Source organism: Bufo gargarizans, chromosome 3 (assembly GCF_014858855.1).
Source record: "Bufo gargarizans isolate SCDJY-AF-19 chromosome 3, ASM1485885v1, whole genome shotgun sequence".
In the NCBI taxonomy this organism is placed as follows: Eukaryota; Metazoa; Chordata; class Amphibia; order Anura; family Bufonidae; genus Bufo; species Bufo gargarizans.
In genome coordinates this window covers 454,658,818-454,679,157 of record NC_058082.1, presented here as the reverse complement: position 1 = coordinate 454,679,157, position 20,340 = coordinate 454,658,818, and the positions used below count along the sequence as shown (strand labels likewise).

The window sequence follows — 20,340 nt, the reverse complement described above, 5'->3', positions numbered from 1 at the left end:
AATCTGAGTGTGTACCGTTAATAACCACCCTCTGTTTTCTATAACTCAGTCAGTTACTTACCCACATAGACATTTTCTCCCAGTCCAAACATTCTAATTTTTTATATACTAACGTTTTATACAGTGTCAAATGCTTTGGAGAAGTCCAGAAATACAACACCCATTGATACGCTGCTGTCAAGTCTAGAACTTACCTCCTCATAGAAACTGATTAAATTAGTTTGGCATGACCGATCCCTCATGTTTTACTTCTTCCTGGGTCAGACAGGACACTTTTAATGGGGAATTTATTTTTACATTCAGCATTTCATCTGACAGTTTATTTTCCTCAGTGAATACATTGGAGAAAAAAATATTTAACAGCTTTGCTTTCTCCTCGTCACTCTCTGCGACTCCCCCCTCATTACTCTTTAAAGGGCCGACACCTTCAGATTTATACTTTTTAACATTTATATATTTGAAGAACATTTTAGGGTTAGTTTTACTCTCTTTGCCAATTAATCTCTCGGTCTCTAGTTTGGCCGCTTTTATTTGTTTTTTACATGTTCTATTTTTTTCTAATTGGAAGGTTATTACTTTATGGTCACTATTTCCCAGTATTTCAACTCAAAAAGTGAAGGTCATATATTATATAGATTCATTATACACAGAGTTATCTATTTGTTTATTTCGTTTATTTTGGCTTACAGCTAATGAAAACCCGAAAGTCAGTATCTCAGAAAATTAGAATATTGTGAAAAGTTCAGTATTGTAGATGCAAAGGGCTGAGCCTTTAAATGGACCCCCATCTGGTTCAGTAAGCTACACATAATGAGGAAGACTGCTGACTTGACAGTTGTCCAGAAAACAACCTCCACAAGGAGAGTAAGCCACTAAGTAAGAAGCTGGCTGTTCACAGAGTGCTGTATCCAAGCATATTAATGGGAATTTGAGTGGAAGGAAAAAGGTGCACAAGCTACAGGGTTAACTACAGCCTTGAAAGGATTGTCAAGAAAAACCCATTCAAGAAGTTGAGGGAGATTCACAAGGAGTAGACTGCGACTAGAGTCAGTGCTTCAAGACACACAGACGTACAGTATTACATGGACTACAAGTGTCGCATTCCTTGTGTCAAGCAACTCATTACCCAGAGACAATGTCAGGGCTGAGGAGAAAAAGGACTGGACTGTTCCTCAGCAGTCCTAAGTCCTGTTATTAGATTAAACTAAATGTTGCATTTCATTTGGAAATCAAGGTCCCAAAGTCTGGAGGAAGAGTGGAGAGGCACACAATCCAAGTTTCTTAAATGTCACGGTCCCTCAGATGACTGATGTCAGGAGATCAGGGAGACTGGCTGAGCATGGAGGAATCTAACAGGCTCCTTAATTTCTCTTTATTCAGTGTTGATAGGGTTAATGACCACTTCCCTTTTTCTCAGCTGTTGCTCAGTGGTCATCACTTCTACCCTTTATAGTCTAACCCCACCCTTCTGACTATGCAGTAGTTAGCTTAATTTAGGTTTGGCTGAGCTGGTGTGAGGTCTTCTCTGGTGTTCCTGTTCATCCATCTCTACAGAAGTTAAGTGTCGTGTTTGTTATATTCCCTATTGTTATATCTGGGCCTGAGACAGAGACTTCCATTCGTCCATCTGGGGAGGAATGTGTTGTCTCTGGTCCTAACCTTATTCCAGGGCCTTATAGAGAAATCAGGGCCTAGGTTTCCTGCATATGAATATTCCTACCTTCAAGGTCTGTGCCTATTGATAGGTAGTCAGGGACAGGATTAGGGTTGTCTAGGAGGTGACCTGTTTCTTCCCTAGTTTCCAGGTCCAGACTGATCGTGACATTGAAGTCCAGTATGAAGTTTCCACAGTCAGTGATGGTTTGGGGAGCCATGTCATCTACTGGTGTTGGTCCACTGTGTTATATCAAGTCCAAAGTCAGCGCAGCCATCTACCAGGAAATGTTAGAGCAATTCATGCTTCCCTCTTCTGACAAGCTCTATGGAAATACTGATTTCATTTTCCAGCAGGACTCGGCACCTGCCCACACTGCCAAAAGTACTAATACCTGGTTTGATAACCACGGTATCACTGTGCTTGATTGGCCAGCAAACTCACCTGACCTAAACCTCATATTGTCAAGAGGAAGATGAGAGACACCAGATCCAACCGGAAATTCGCTCATCTCTAGCTGCTATTAAAGCAACCTGGGCTCAGGATAGGTCGTCAATATCAGATTGGTGGGAGTCCAACACCCGGGACCCCTGTCGATCAGCCATTTGAAGAGAAGGCTGTGCTCATGCAAGCGCTGCCTTTCCTTCACTGTGTACCTGCTCACTGTCGACATTGCAGTGAGCAGGTGAAGAAGCTATCCTATTCATTTCTATGGGACGGCTCCTTCCTATTCAAGTATAGGAATGAGACTTCCCATTGAAGTGAATGGGACAACTTGTAATTACACCTGCTCACCGCAGCGCTGTCAACGGTGAGCAAGTAAACAATGAAGGAAAGGCAGTAATTGCACAAGCACAGCCTTCTCTTCAAATGGCTGATCGCCGGGGCTGCCAGACGAGGCACCCTCTGAGATGCCAGCTAGAAGAGTAAGACTACTTTCACACTTCCAGGAGCCCTTTCCGGCAGGCTGTTCCCCTGCCAGATCCGTGCTACCGCAAGTCGACCGTGCCACCCGAAGTCCGCTCTGGCCCTATTCACTATAATGGGGGCAGGACGGAAGTCCGGCTGCAGCACAGCAAATATGGAATAAAACTACAGCACGGTGGGGGAACAGCCTGCCGGAAAAGGCTACCGTAAGTGTGAAAGTAGCCTTAATGAAGCAATGAATGAGCTCTCTAGATCCATGTGAGGTACAGGGCTGGTTCTAGATTTCTTAGAAACAGATTGTCATGCACTATAGGATGTCCAATTTTCATTTTGTAAATTGGTGATGGGAAAACCCTTTAATAATTGGATTTGGAGCTCCATATCAGAAAAAAATGAAGTTCCAACCCATTTAACGATATATATGAAATATTGCCTTTGTTAACCTTTTGCCTACCACGGCATGGTGCTGAAGATCGCTGTGATCTCACTGTCATTAGACAGCTGCGGTCACAGTAATTCTCCCTGAGACCAGCAAAAGTGATCTCTCTGCATGGCATTGCTGTAGCAGGGTGCTAAAACGATCCATTGCAGTGTAAACTGTAAAAGCCAGCAAGGGACCGCACTTCTTGATGTGAAAGCTTCCCTGCTGGCTGTAAAATTAACCATGATTTTTTTATTTAAAAAAATAATTAAAAAGTGTTTAAATTAAATTACTAACAAAATCAATAGAAAATTAACAGAAAGTGAAATAAAGAAATTAAAAAAATGACTATAGTTACTAGTTTTAGCAATAGTATAGTAGACTACATACACACTTGTCCCCCTTTTTCGTTATATATATATATATATATATATATATATTACTTTTAGCAATGGTAAAGTAAAACACAAATGTACAAATATTTGTTTTCCTTTTTGCTTTCTTAAACAAATTTAAATTGAGAAATGTTTGGTTTTGAAATCTTTTGTAATAAAAAAAATCATAAAAGGAAATCAAGGAAATATATCCTTTTTTTATAATTTTCAGTTTTTCCTTTAAAAAATTTTTTTAAATATATTTTGTCACCTTATGTGTCAAAAGAAAGGTCTAAGATGTCCCAAGAAAAATAATATCAAATGTAGGTTTGACTCAGAAACTAGTTATTTGAAGTTAGATTGGTCTGAACTGAAAAACTGAAAAATTGGCCCGGTAAGGAAGAGGGGTAAACACTCTAGTAATGAAGTGGTTAACTAAAACCACCCAAGTGAGCAATTCTAAGGATCAAAGGAATAGCAAGCATTTTCCAACTAGGACAATTTTATTTATACCCCACCATTTTTGAAAATCAAAGCTATTTTTTTAATGACATGTGACCATTAGGCAGTGTAGTATACTTACCTATTTGCTGTCTTTAATAGGAGAGAGACATTCATTCAGGCCTTATCGGACCCCTGATAATCTGCCGAAATGGGACTCTTGATAAGCTAACCAACCATCCACTGGATGCACGTGAATTCATTTTGCTATTCATGAGCTTTGAAGAAGAAAAAAGCTGGTACTTTGATAAGAACTTGAAGAAAACTTGTAAAGACCGGACTGAAGAATCATCAAATGGAATGAATTGTCATACCTTTCATGGTGAGATGGAACTTACTAATGCAAATAGTGAATATACTGTAATAGAAACATCATGCTACCATTCAATATTGTAAGATCATGACGCATTCTGGAACTTTGGTCTATAAAGAGCCTTCATAGATATACTTTGCTATTGATATATGCATATTTGAATGTGCTTTACTAATTCATACCCTATCCGCTATTGTAATTAAAGGGGTATTACAGTCATTAAAATGGCCAATGGGATAGGTAGACAGTATTAGATCATTGGGGGTTTTGAATGCTAGACCCCCACCAATCGCTAGAATGAGCCCTTTCCCTCCCTAGCATTATGTCCACAGTGGAGAGGAGTCTATGGAACTGCCGTTGCTCAATACAACTGTATTGGATGTATAGTAATAGCTGAATGCTCCCATCAGTTGGACCACAACCGATCTAATATTTATCACCACGTGGACTTAATTCACATTTAAGTCACTGCAATTCCTGACTTCATTATTCATTATTATTATCCCAGGGCGGGTGTTGTCAGTGACTGACAGCTATCTCTGTATATGCAACCAATGACGCAGTGCGCTCCTGCTGTCAGCAGGATGCCAGGCCGGGATACCACGGACGTGTGCATTCGGCCATAAGGGTATATTAGACGGGCAGATTTTCTGCGCGATGATTACCAACGTGAGTTTATAGTAACGTTTGTTAGCGATCATCTGGCAGTCTAATACTGCCGCCTGTTCCAAGATGAATGAGCAAACACTCGTTCATCAGGCAATCCAGATCTTTCAGCATGCTGGCGGAAGATCCTGCTGTCTAGTTACGATCTGCTGCTGGCAAACCACTGTAGAGCATGGGGATGAGCCATGTCTTAGCGATCAATTCTCCCCATGTTGCTGAGATCGATGTATGTAATAGCAGTGGTCTGCACAGCAAGCGAACAAGTGATTGCCGAGAGGGAACGCTTCCCTCCGAAGAATGGTCTGTGTGATAGGGGTGTCTAATACACCCATTACACAGAGAATGCTATTAATCACTAATAAGACCTCCAATGTGTACAACAAGTAAGAAAAATTAGAGATTTATTAAATGTATAAATTACAGGTTTTACTGCATCTTTTCTCACAAAACCGTATCTAGTCAGCTCCTCCTGCTCTATAACATGCTGCCTGCAGATTGCAATGCATTTTGTTGTGACTGGTCCTATTTAAAGGTTTCTACTTCAGCTTTCCTAAATGATAAGTTATAATATTAATTAAAGGCCATAGGCACCTTTGGGGGCATTTTTTTTTATTATTTGGCTCATTTTGGGCTAAAAGTCATTTTTTCACTTGGTCTTTATAGAATTTATATTCAGCTTTTCTGTCACAAAGGGTTAAGTGTCTAGCTGTGTGAATGGTACTTTCACTTTCACTTTGTGCTGGTCATCTAATAAACCTTATCTCTAAATTACTAAAAGGTCCTAAACACTTATTTAAGCCAAGGTCTTATCAGTAAGATAAGAATTAAGCTATAATGAGTGTTTATAAGATCAGAGATAAGGAGCTGTCAGCTGAGCTGGCTGACAGGACACCGTAAAAATACAGAGCCTGCTACTAGAGAATCTCAAGACTGTAAAGAGAAGGGTTAAATATTTTTAGTAAAGACCAATTGAAAATATGATGATTTAGCTCAAAATGAGTACAATGCAATAATAACAAAAGATGCACACAAAAGTGTACATAGCCTTTAAAGGTAACCTGTCATTTGAACATTCAGTCTGATCTGCCAGCAGATATAGAGCAGGAGGAGCTGATCAGATTGATATATATTGTATACAGGGGGTCATTTATGAAACAGAAATACGCCTAAATTAGGGCCTTTGCGCCGCAATCTGCTATTTTTCCCCTCTCACGCCAGGTCTAAAAAGGGGGGGCATGGGCAGGGATGGCCCAGCAGGCCCATCTCATTTACCATTTTCTATGCCTTTTTTTATGTTAATAAATGCGCCCCAATGATCTTTTCCCTCAAACCCATATATCAATCTGCTCAGCTACTCCTGCTCTATAACATGCTGCCTGCAGATTGGAGATCATTTTATAGTGACATTTAAAGGGAACCTGTCACCAGTTTTATGGTGTCCTAACTAAGGGCAACATAAATAAGTGACTGATTCTTTTTGCAAAAAGCTGGGTCACTTTCTTTAATTGACCCAGTCAATCTGCCAACATCTTGTAAAAGCTCCAGCTGATAATGATGAATCATGAATATTCATGAGCTCCTGACTCTCCCCTCCCACCTGCTGCTGAATGACAGTTTGTTTCCATATGAATCAGCAGCAGGTGGGCAGGGGAGTGGCTATAGATCTGAATTAAATATATGCTGGACTCAATGACATCACGCTGGACTCGAATCGTCTCATTAGCATGCAGCATCTTTGTGTGTATATTATGAGGTAACCATCTGTCACACCAGTAAGTAAATACATCTAAGGTACTTTTTAGTAGTTAATGATTGTATATAATTAGTTAGATTATAATCAAATATCCACATGACAGGTTCCCTTTAATCTTTCTACTTCATCCTGTGTTTATTTCTAGCCATAAATGGAATTACATTCAACCTTCAAGGTTTCAATATGTATCAGAATGAACTAGTGAGATGGCACATGTTAAATATGGGAGGACCTAAAGATATTCATGTGGTAAATTTCCATGGTCAGACGATCACGGAACGAATAAAGGCTGAATTTCAGCAACCAGTGTACCCCCTAATGCCTGGTAAGTAATTTGTCACATCTGCAGAATTATTATGTTAGTTTATTTCTATCACTTGTATTTAGTTAAAGTGGCTATCCCATGATAAATGTAAAACATTAAAATCAGAGATCGTATAGTACATGACAATCTCTTTCTAACAAAGCTAGAACCAGCCCTGTACCTCTCATGGAACTAGAGATATCCACAATCATTTCTCTGATAGATTTATATCAAGCTCAAGTGTCTTTTCTGCTTCAACTCAGGAGTGTCCATTCTGCTGGAGCTCTATCCCTATCACATCTCAGGAGGCAGTTGAAAGATGAAACTGAGCATGTGCGGCCTTCTCAGTGAGACGGACAAAAAAATAAGAAAATAAGTGACGCTATACAGATACATTTTATTGAATAACTCAGTGGCCATACAAAACCTTTAATTACCGGTACAATGCAATTACGAAAGTATTCACATCCAGGTGCTGGTTTGAAAACTGTAGAATATTTTTCGTTGGTCAACCCCTTTAAAGGGTTATATAAACATTGGTGGCATATAGCTAGGATGTGTTTACTGTATTCAAAGGTCAATATAATTATATTAACAATATACTGTATATTAACAATATAATTAATATAATATGACCCCGAATTTACATTTTATTTTTATTAAATTTTTACCACTTTTGAGCAAAAAATTTGTTTTTAAAACATTTTTTGTGTCACTATATTGTGAGAGCCATAACCTTTTTCTATTTTTTCCTCAACTGAAGAGGGTTGTGTAAGGGCTTGTTTTTAGTAGACCAACCTGTAGTTTTTATTGGTACTATTTTGATCACTTTTTATTCTGTTTATGGGAGGAGGGGTGAAAAAAAAGGCAATTCTTTTTTACACCATTCACTGTGAGGTATAAATGACATGATTACTTTATTCTGTTGATAAGAGTATGATACAGTTTTCTTATGTCTTACCACTTTTTTACCAAAAACCCCCAAGCAATTTTGAGGTTTATATATTTTTTTTTAACCATGTGGGTCAAATTACATAATAACTTTATAAGATGTGTAGTTGGGGATGCAGTGATACCAAATTGGTAAAGGTTTTTGTTATGTTTTTCATGACTACTTTTATTGAAAAAAGTGTAATTTGGGGTGTTTACTCTTTTAAACTTAAATACATTAAAGACTATGTACACATTCAGAGGCAATTTTTGTTTATGATTGCATTTTTGGCTAAAATCATTTTTTCAATTGGCCTTTATTAAAAATATTGAGCTGTTATGTCACAAAGAGTTAGCTGTTTTTCTAGCTGTGTGACTGGTACTTTCACTTTTATCTATAAACTACTAAAAGGTCCTAAACACTTATTTAAGCCACATTCTTATCAGTAAGATAAGGATTGAGCTTTAGTGAGTGCTTATAAGGTCATAGAGCAGAAATAAGGAGTCTGTCTGCTCCTGGTCTGACGGAAAAGGGTACTATTAGAGCATGTCAGCTCTGTACAGAAAAAAAGACACCATATTTTATAACAAAGACCAATTTAAAAAATAGCTTTAGCTCAAAATGAGTACAATGAGATTGTTCTGTCTTCATACACGTTCACACAGTGTGCATTCTGACATTCAGCATAAACCATTCCTGTCTTCCAAATAAGAGGACTGTTTTCTGTAGTCTAACTTGTTTGTTGGTCAACAGGATTGTGAATTGGTAAAACTATAAGAATTCAAATGGCTTGTATAAGTATAAGAAGGATATTGATACTTTGGAGAGAGTTCAGAGAAGAGCTACTAAACTGGTACATGGATTGCAGGATAAAACTTACCAGGAAAGATTAAAGGACCTTAACATGTATAGCTTGGAAGAAAGACCAGACGGAGGGGATATGATAGAAACTTTTAAATACATAAAGGGAATCAACAAGGTAAAAGAGGAGAGAATATTTAAAAGAAGAAAAACTGCTGCAAGAGGGCATAGTTTTAAATTAGAGGGGCAAAGGTTTAATAGTAATATCAGGAAGTATTACTTTACTAAGAGAGTAGTGGATGCATGGAATAGCCTTCCTGCAGAAGTGGTAGCTGCAAATACAGTGGAGGAGTTTAAGCATGCATGGGATAGGCATAATGCCATGCTTTATATAAGATAGGGCCAGGGGCTATCCATAGTATTCAGTATATTGGGCAGACTAGATGGGCCAAATGGTTCTTATCTGCCAACACATTCTATGTTTCTATAACATGTATCAGCAGAAAGCAGAGAACAGCATGTATTATAATATTTGCATAACACTGAGCATATGTCCCAAATGGCTGCCTATGCATAGATTGCATGGCTAGCTAACAGAAATAACTCCCTGAGTAACACTACAACTACTTGAACAGCTCTGCATAACATACTGTCCCTGAAACAAAGGTAGAGGTCACTAACCAGATATACTTGCACAAAGATGGTAGAGTATAAGAAGGAGAACTGCATGGAACAGCTCTGCTGATGTCCTGTAGTCTGTATGTAGACTGGATACTGGCTTCTCCTTCCCAGAATGCCTTGCACTACCAACAATGCAATAATCTTTATTAACAAGAAAACAAGGAGCAATACATTTTTATACCCATCCGCTAATGTAACTGACAAGGGCAGCGTAAGAACACCAGTTGCAACTAGATTTAGTCATAAACACAGCGTAAAGGGGTCTAATAAGCAGACATGGGGCCACTGTTAGTAACTATCATCATCTTGCAATTGTGTTGCAGGGAGCCAATAGAATGGCAGAAGGAGCCATCTCCCCACCAACTGCAGAAGTCTATCAGGTTAAATAGTCAGGATCAGAGCTAGCTCCATTCGCAGTCCCTGCAGCGGGAACCCAGCATAAATTTAGTTTTCACCACAAAATACAGTTATATCTTGGTGCAGCAAGGTGCTAAATTAAAGGGGCTCATCTAGACAACACCTTTCCAGATGTTCCAGAAGAATATAGGCATCATGGAGGGAGTTCCCCCACCTGTCTATGAGGCAGAGAAGACAAGGCCTGTCTATATTACAGGGTCAATCATTTTTTTCAGGCTCCAGTATGCAATACTACCTTACCTTTGTGGCTGCCACTGCAGGGGACAGTAAGTAGCAAATAGTAGTTTTCCCCTGAGAGAATCACTGAGCTAACTTCCATTCAAAAAGGTGTCACAGTGAGGTAACCATGCATCTGAACCCTTGTTAATACTCTTTCTTCATGGTATTCATGGTATTTCCAGGTATTATATCCACCACACCAATCTAACTCTTCAAATCTTCCTTCTTTCTTCCTCCTTTCCTTACAGACACATCAATTTATTTTGCATCTATTACGTGATAAAATAATTTTAGTAACAGTTTTTATTAAAAATTCTCAGCCATTAGTCTTCTGCAGCCTGCATGTATTGACATACAATCCAGGCTGCTGAGTACTGTACAGTGTGAAATCTGTCAGTAGAGATGAGCGAATTTCCGCTTATGAAATTCGTTCACATGTCGTTTGATGATAAAAGGTGAATGGCGTTATGGATTCTGCAAAAACTCTTATCACATAATAGATGCAATACAATTTAAAAGCAATAACTGATGTGAAGCTGTCCATACCTAAGCTCAGCCATAACTATTGATTATATCAATTCTCATATACGGGAACTGCCCTGTCACGTGACCTGGGTGCAACTGCCGAGGGTCGATCTATTTCACGCACTCAATCTCTCATGTCCCTACACACAGGCCTCAGATTGAACCTAGATCACAGCCCGACACAGCCTTTCATCACCCCAACGCTCTGCCACCATCTATGACATTTAAATTAATATACCAATTAATTAGGGGCTCATAGAACACCACACAGCTCCCCACTCGCAAGCAGACAAACAGTAGCACTAGCCACACCTACAGCAAATGCATGGTAACGCAAACCGCACTCATACACTTAAAGAATGGAGGTTACTGGGCTTGTTCTGGGCACAAGGCAAAACCATTAAAGATGTGCTTTAATGTACTAAAAAGGATACAGTACTTAGTTACAAAAATTAAAAGAAATAAGAGACATACATAAGTGCACAAATAAAAGGATAAAAACAGAACATGGAACACAACCTAATGTTGATTGGATCCCCAAATTGTGTTAATGAAAGGTTCCAAATCCCTATTCAGGAGAGGGTGAAGCTAAGAGGGGTATCCCTCCCACTCTTGGCCCAGAGTTCTGGGAAGCAGGCATTTATTACCGATGCAGGCTCCACCTCTCTTACTCAGCTGACAAACATAAAATATCAATAAAACATGTCCTCCCATCCACACTAATGGATATCCGAGGCCCAACATGTTTTATTAACACATATTTCATCATGCCGATTGTTCTAATACCAAATATGACCAGTGTAAGGGTCCCAGAAGGTGAGATATTCGTTATGTGGGAATGCTGGTTGTCAGGGGTGGCATGTTTGGACTCTCTGCGATGCCCACACAGAATGCAATTATTACAATTATTAGTAGGTGAGTTGTACCAGAGATAAGTTATAGCTTATGATATGTTTTCTTCATCTTCTGGTAGTCCATCTGAAAAGCTTCTGACCCCTACTGTGGGTGGTGCATGCTGTTGGCTCCAGGAAACATCTTCATTACCACTTGCAAAGGGCCAGTTTTTAACAGTCAATCTGATTTCCTCAAAGTTGCACACACAGGCCCAGACTGAGCGGCAAGGTGGAAACAATATTTTAGAATGGTGAAATATAATCTACACAATCACACAATATATTGCTCTATTTATCACATCGATGTGTAGTTGTGCCTTGAAATCTAATGTTCATTCATTTTCGTGTTTTCTCTAAGGTACTTTCGCAACAGTTGAAATGAAGCCAGCAAGGGCAGGTATCTGGCTGCTTGAAACCGAGGTGGCAGAATATCAGCAAGCCGGAATGCAAACAATATTCAACGTTGCAGAAGAAGGTAAATATGTGGTTTACTGATATACTCTCATGAAAAATGGTGCAAACAAACACACATACCTGAGGCTTACCCCTGGTCACAAAAACATTAACTGTATAAATGAGAAATGGAATGTGACTGATTACTGAATGCAACTAGATTTCAGGAATAAAGGGAACTTATCAGAGACATGCAAGTAGCTGCCTCACAAATTACATGTTCAAATAAATGGCTGACCATGTAAAGCGTATATGGATGGGGCCCATCTGGACAAGTGCTGTTGTCCGTTAGCGGCTCTGTGCTCTGGACACTATAGCTATAGCTCTATTAATGGAGCTGAAAAATCCCTGTTCTAGGCTGTACATTTGTGCCTTTCTTTATGCTTCTCTATTCCTTATCTCTTTTTTTTATTGCATTGAATGCAATCCCTTATAAAGTACAGTAATAATAACTGATGAGTTATTTGTATGATGATACTCCCCCCTCTGATCCTCCCGCTCACCAGCTGGCCCTGAAATGCATTGATAGGACTTCTCCCGGAGTCCTCTACCTTATGTGCATGCGCTCATAAGTTCCTTAAATGCCTTTCAGTATCAACCTACAAGTAAGGCCGGGTTCACATCACTGATTAGTTTTCCCTTCTTCTGATCCATCAGGAGAACAGAAAAATAAACCAAAAATGGATCCTGTATTTTAAGCTCCTGTTATGCTCAGTTATGCACATTTTTCCAACTGAGATCCATTATTTTAGATGGAAATAAGTCCTACACAGGCCTAAAAGTTTCTCTGTCTAAAATAACAGATCTCAGATGGAAAGGGCTAAAACGGAGCATAATAGATGCAAAAAATAAAGGATCCTCAGCAGTTGCAGAGAGATCAGAGCCTGTAGGAGTAACAGCAATGCTCCTGTTGCTCTTAAAGGGCTCATTTGTGTATATCAAAACTTTATTTTTTCAGCAGTGTGGGCACATATGAACATCGGACCAACACAGATGTCTTCAGGTGCTAAGTGCATATGCAACAGATCCGCCAGTGTCATAGGTACAAATCTGCTGACAGGTGCCATTTAATAATCCACCTAGTGCCGTTAGCTGCACCGCAGTTATTAAAAGGTGCATGCCTCTTAATATTTGTGAAAATCTTTGCAGGTTTGTGCGACAAAATGAAGATCTAGACCAGCAAGGGAGCTGGCCTAGATCATCCCTATTATATAGGCCAGTTTCCTGGCGTAGACTGTAATGCATGTAACAGACTGCCTGCTCCAGACCATCACCATTTGCTACTTTGAAAAGAGGTGAGCGGTGAGTAAAACTCCAAAAAAGTAGCAACATTTTGTAAAACCATAGAGTTTGTCAAAATGTGCCGCTTTCTGGTGCTACTTTTCTGGTGAGTCGTGAGTAAAACCCCCGAAAAGTCAAAAAATTTAGCAAAACCACAGCATGTGCCAAAGTGTGCCACTTTCTTGTGCTACTTTTCTGGTGCAGATGGTATGATAAATGTCCCCCAGTGTGTTTATCCACTAGTTTTTTTAACCGCTTCCCAACCAGCACCGTACATGTCGGGTCCTTAAAGCTGGCACCTAGTCTAGGAGCAGAGTGGGTGTGATAGCCACGGGATTTCTACTGTCAATTGTGACAATGGCATCTGAGGCGGCTTTCTCTGGGAGAGCTGCGCTCCCAATGCTCGAACAGCTTCCCCTATAGTAAAGGTAATGTGAAAACACCTTACAAAAATTAGAGAGTTCCAACATGCTGTGTTTTTTAAAAGAAAGACAAAAAACACCACCTAATTAACAAAATGCCAATAGCAAAAAATCATGTGTGTCCTTCGTTTCATATTTCCCACAGACCTTCAGCTAATTTATGGAGCTGTAGTTTTTACCACAAAAAACACTGCAGAAAAAATTCTAACTAAAAATACAAGCATGCAGAAAAACTGCAGAAATAACTTGTATGAACGCACCCTAACCCCTGTGTTCCCTGCAGGATTTCTACAAGACTGTTTCAGGAGCATGCAGAAAATTCTGCAGACTGCAGGGACAAGGATCTCTGCTGTGTACTTTTTTAATTCATTTATAGGTTTAGTCTTCCTTTATATGCAACTACTGCCAGCAAGTCCCTGCCAAGTCCCTTTACAACAGGAGTGAGCAATCTCTGCTGTTCTTGAAACGCGTATAGAAGTGAATAGAGGATGCTGGAAGCTGCCAGAGTTTGATGACCGCTGCTTTACAACATTTAACATATCTTCATATGTTTCGATACCAAAAAGGAATACCTGTAAACCTTTGTCAAGAAAAAAGCCAGTGGAGTCATAACCTAAATGTTCTCCAAGACTGCGGGAAAGAAGTTGTGCTAGAGGTAGAAACAGGGTACAGAGGATCCTCTGGTGGGCACAGTCTATGAAGCCATAATTGGCCCCAAAGGACCCAGAGGAAAATTGCATTTGGAGCTGCCTTTTGAACTAATCACTGTCCACTGTCTATGTCCTAGGGCTTGTTCACACGAGCGTGCCGTGTTTTGCGGTTTTGCAGTAATACTGTAGTCTACATAACCTGATGTGATACCAGTAAAGGGTAACAAACTTAGAGAATACAGTATATGAACAAAATGTTAGTGTCAGTCATGGTATGTAATCTATACCTACACCAACTGTCAGGAATCAGAGAGGAAGGAAAGAGGGTGCACTCTGACTCCACCCTCAAACCCTGTCCCTTCCTACTTACACTTCCCACCCTAAGCGACGGTGCATAACTGGGCTCCGGTCCCTTACTTACATAAGTGCACAGAGGAAAGATACGGAAGGTCAACAAGTCAGAACCAGGAGAAGCGGGAGTGCAAATGGAGCGGGCAATGTAAGGTCAACAGTCAGAGCCAAGGTCAATCCAGAGCAAATACGTACAAGGATGAGATGAAGTCAAGGTCAAAGAATGAGCCGAGGTCACAAGGTCAGGAGGTCAATCAGAACAAGCAGCCGCAGACTAGAACCAAGGAACAAGGAAGCACCAATGGACCAGTATCACAGGCAACCTGTAGCCAGCAGGTTGCCTGTAATTATAGTGGGGAGTGAGGGTCATGTGACGTGGCCAGCATCACATGACCGACAGACAGACAAGTCGAGCACCGAGTGATCAGCTCGGTGCTCAAGGCAGACCTAGGAGCAGGGAGCCTTCCAGCTAGCCAAGCCGCCCTGGGAACGAGGCCGAACACAGATCCTCGCTCCCGAAGCTAAGCAGCAGTTCTGCGGCTGATGGGAGACCGAGTGCGCCTTCGACGCCCCGTTACACCAACAAAGTATAAGCCCCCTTTGACGCATTCCAAGATTTTGGTGACCTTTATACCAGCTGCCTGCCACTCGTTGCTGCTAATAAACCTATTATCTACCAATATTTATATCTTTTACAGTTGTCTGTGCGAAATTTCATTTAAAAGGGGTATTCCAGTAATTTCAAATTACCCTCTATCCACTGGATAGATGACATTAGTCGGGGTCCTTCTACTGGAACCCCACCGATCATGGGATTGGGGGCCCCCGTACCCCTGAAAGTAAAGGAGCACCAGATTAAGCATACAAAAAGAAAAATGCAATCAGTTCACCGCCTTTGCCAGTCCTTGGTGCACGGATCCTTAGGAGAAGCAAATCCACTGTAGAAACAAAGTAGCCGGTTCATCATTCAGGTCTTGGATAAAATCATAGATTTTTTATTTCAAATATCTTTAAAAAAAATATATATAAAATGGCACACAGCAGTACTTCTCCCAACACCAGTCAACGCGTTTCAGCCTGTACTCAGTCCTTATTCATGACATAAAACAAATGCATCTCTTTTGCGTTTAAAAAATGCAGCTAGAATGCAGAACCAAACCACGGTTGTGTGAATGATCCCTTAGGATTAGACTTTATCAATGATATAGGGGTTGGGCCCTGGGTGTAATTTTCTCTGGTGGGCCTAAGGAAATCGAGTCCGATGCTGGGTAGAAACATTGTCCGGAAGCCCCATATATGAGCATGATACAATAATTCTGAATAAGGTTCATTTCAAGAGCAGAAGATGGAACCGGCACTCAAAACACTTGTAATTCACGTGGAGATAAAATTATTACAATTTATTAAATGCACATGTGCATATATAGAACAAATAATAACAATAACAAAATTATAAAACCAATAAAATTCTATACAGGATCGCAAATTGCTCTATGGTCGCACAAGTATGGGTGTATCAGGTACTGGATCCGCTAGGTCGAGCCCACTGCATCCGTATCTCCCCTGTGGGGGTGATTGTTAGATCGCAGTTGGCTCAGATAGAGCGGTTTCCCCAGCCTGACCTAAACCGTTGTCAGCAACATAGGTTGTATAGTTGCTGCAAATGTCTCTGTGCGTCATATGTTAAATCCAAACCGATGGTAGATAAAATGGTGGATTAGATGGTGTACATCTTTTCTTTTATATGCTCTTCCCTAATATAACATTCAAAATGTCCATCCAGTCTGTGATATTCTATTGTGCCAAATGTGTCATATACAGTCCCAGCCATATTTCAGCTGTTTTACCCCTAGGTGAAGGAGGCTTTGTGTCCTTATGCAATATCGATCTATTCGAATAATTTCACTACTCACTGTGTACCCCGATACTTTGTCTCGTTCGGTGTGCGGGAATGTCTTGCTGTGGCGTCCCACAGATCAGCTGTTCTCCACTCCGGCAATGTTAGTTCCGGTTTGATCGAGATCTCGTCTTGCTTCCTGCGTGAGCTTGGTACAAACGTGAGTAGGATAATGCTTCTTTCGATTGAGACTTTATCGAAAAAAGCACTATCGAAAGAAGCATTATCCTACTCACAATTGTACCAAGCTCACGCAGGAAGCAAGACGAGATCTCGATCAAACCGGAACTAACATTGCCGGAGCGGAGAACAGCTGATCTGTGGGACGCCACAGCAAGACATTCCCGCACACCAAACGAGACAAAGTATCGGGGTACACAGTGAGTAGTGAAATTATTCGAATAGATCGATATTGCATAAGGACACAAAGCCTCCTTCACCTAGGGGTAAAACAGCCGAAATACAGCTGGGACTGTATATGACGCATTTGGTACAATAGAATATCACAGACTGGATGGACATTTTGAATGTTATATTAGGGAAGAGCATATAAAAGAAAAGATGTACACCATCTAATCCACCATTTTATCTACCATCGGTTTGGATTTAACATATGACGCACAGAGGGACATTTGCAGCAACTATACAACCTATGTTGCTGACAACGGTTTAGGTCAGGCTGGGGAAACCGCTCTATCTGAGCCAACTGCGATCTAACAATCACCCCCACAGGGGAGATACGGATGCAGTGGGCTCGACCTAGCGGATCCAGTACCTGATACACCCATACTTGTGCGACCATAGAGCAATTTGCGATCCTGTATAGAATTTTATCGGTTTTATAAATATGTGCATTTAATAAATTGTAATAATTTTATCTCCACGTGAATTACAAGTGTTTTGAGTGCCGGTTCCATCTTCTGCCAATTTTATTCAGAACTAGGGGTGTTTCTTTTGATCCTGAGCACCAGGCGTGGTCAAACCTAAGTGAGCCAACTGTTTTGTCCTTTTTCAAAGCATCATTTCAAGAGCAAATAAGTGAAACTGCAGAGTCATCCCTGGTGAGTCAAAGTCCAAATGTACAGTTTGTGGAACATCAAGGCCAGTGATACTGTAGTCTACATAACCTGATGTGATACCAGTAAAGGGTAACAAACTTAGAGAATACAGTATATGAACAAAATGTTAGTGTCAGTCATGGTAGGTATGTAATCTATAACTACACCAACAAAGTCTAAGCCCCCTTTGACGCATCCCAAGATTTTGGTGACCTTTATACCAGCTGCCTGCCACTCGTTGCTGCTAATAAACCTATTATCTACCAATATTTATATATTTTACAGTTGTCTGTGTGAAATTTCATTTAAAAGGGGGTATTCCGGTAATTTCAAATTACCCTCTATCCACTGGATAGATGACATTAGTCGGGGTCCTTCTACGGGAACCCCACCGATCATGGGATTGGGGGCCACCATACCCCTGAAATGAATCGAGCACCAGATTAAGCATACAAAAAAATAAATGCAATCAGTTCACCGCTTTTGCCAGTCATTGGTGCACAGATCCTTAGGAGAAGCAAATCCACTGTAGAAACAAAGTAGCGTGTCCAGCATTCAGGTCTTGGATAAAATCATAGATTTTTTATTTCAAATATCTTTAAAAATAAAGGACAAAATGGCACACAGCAGTACTTCTCCCAACACCAGTCAATGCGTTTCGGCCTGTCCTTATTCATGACATAAAACAAATGCATCTCTTTTGTGTTTAAAAAGACTGCACTCACAACAGGTGCAAATGTCACAGGATCCACTAATGATAGGGAAGCTAAAGGTGAAGTCAGGGTATTAACCCTTGCAAATCCAGGAGAAAATATAGTAAAAAACGCCAGATCAAGCATGCACCCTGCAACTCCATTTATCAATGTGGGACTGCCAGAGATACCAAGCACAGTGATCGGCTACATCCGGAAGGTCCCATAGTAATGAATGGAGTGGCAGTGTGCAAGCTTGAACTGCCACTCTGTTAATTTTGGGGGGCCCTGTGGTGTACATAGCCCCTATTCTTGTGAACACAGGGGTCCAGGGGTACACCTTGTCTTACCAGTTTGGTTCTGAATGTTGGAATGCATTTGATCATATTATGGGAGTCATTTATTAAACTGGTGTAAAGTAGAACTGGCTTAGTTGTCCAACGCAACCAATCAGATTCCTCTTTTCACTTTCCAAAGGAGCTGTCCAAAATGAAAGGTGGAATCTGATTACTATCGGCAACTAAACCAGTTCTTCTTTACACAAGTTTGATAAATGACTCCCATAATCTCTTCCATGAGTTAAAAATTTTGTATTACTACTGTGTCTTTTTTTTTTTGGCTCAGGTTGTAACTTTCCACTTGGCCTCGCAAGCAGAACAATATCCGATGAGCAGATTACAGCATCACATTATATAGGTAAGTCTTGGAAAATAAGATTAGGACTAAAAAGCCGTCACCTACATTGCACAAATTATCACTATTAAATACTTAGGTTACAGCTCCATGACAACATCGATCACAACATCACAGAAAAATGAAAATTAAAAAACTGAATTAGTCTTACCAGTAATTCCCTTTTTACGAAACCTCCATGACGGCACCTTACAATGAGATTATCCTTCTCCTCCTTTCAGGCAGGGACAGGAATCTTCAAAAAGGGCCCACCTCCTTGTCATCCTCAGGCCCTAAATTTCAACATTCATACCACACAACCTCCGTTCTTTAACTTAGAACAAAAGTCAACTAGCTATATATATTAAACTTCATATATATAACTACCAAAACTTATTATTGTATTATTTGCAAAGTTTTCTTCTTGTATATATATACACATGTGTTTTTTTTGGGGGGGGGGGGGGGGATATATAAGCGGTGCCGTCATGGAGGTTTTTATAAAAAGGGAATTGCCGGTAAGACAAATTAATTTTTTCCTCTCACCTCCATGACGGCACCTGACAATGAGAACTACCGGATAATAACTTATGATGGGACAACCGCCTGAAGAACCTTTCTCCCTTATGAGAGGTCCATCAATATCCACCTTGTAGTGTTTGACAAAAGTATGGGGATTGGACCAGGTTGCAGCTTTACATATTTGATCTTGCGAGGCAGATGCCTTTTCCGCCCAGGATGTCGATACTGCCCTGGTAGAATGTGCTTTTAAACCAGGGGGAGATTCCTTTCCCATTACTCTGTAGGCTTCACAAATGGCCTATTTTAACCAATGTGCCCCCTAGGAACTGAATGAAGAGGTTATTGGATTTCCTCCAAGTTTTAGTGTCAGATAAATATTTCAAAACACATCTTTGTACGTCCAAAGTGTGAAAGGTTCTTTCCATTTCAGACTTGGGGTTTTCACAAAATGAAGGAAGAATAACTTCCTGCGTCCTGTGAAAGTCGGAGACTACTTTGGGTAAAAAGCAGTTATCAAATCGCAAGATAATTCTGTCATCTCTAACAGTTAAGAAGGGTTCTTTAACAGAAAAAGATTGTATTTCATTAACCCTGCGAGCTGAGGTAATTGCAACAAGAAATAACGGCTTGAGGGTCAAGTGCTTAATGTTCACCATCTCCAAGGGTTCAAGTGGGGGATTAGTAAGCCCTGAAAGACCTAGGTTCAAATCCCAAGGGGCGACTAGAGGTCTTTTTCTGGGTCTAAGTCTGTCAGAACCTTTCCTGAATCGTATGATCCATGGGAAAGAGGCAAACTTTTCGTCTAAAGAAGCACTCAAGGCCAAAATTTTCACTCTGAGGGTTCTGAGTTTTAATCCATTGTTAAATCCTTCTTGTAAAAAATCTAGAATTGATGAAATGTTGCCACTGTAACTGAAGGATTTTGAGAACACCAAGAAATGTATTTTTTCCAGATTTTTGGG

At 40.3% G+C, this 20,340-nt stretch overlaps 1 protein-coding gene across 1 annotated transcript in view; it reads left to right on the top strand.

Annotated features, from left to right (window-relative positions):
• F5 (coagulation factor V) overlaps nt 1-20,340 on the top strand; it is a 170,906-nt gene that overhangs the window by 116,063 nt on the left and 34,503 nt on the right. The window contains exons 17-20 of the mRNA XM_044283579.1: nt 3,980-4,199; nt 6,755-6,934; nt 11,739-11,855; nt 18,809-18,880. Coding sequence (XP_044139514.1) covers nt 3,980-4,199; nt 6,755-6,934; nt 11,739-11,855; nt 18,809-18,880 — 589 coding nt within the window. The remainder of the gene's footprint in view (nt 1-3,979; nt 4,200-6,754; nt 6,935-11,738; nt 11,856-18,808; nt 18,881-20,340) is intronic.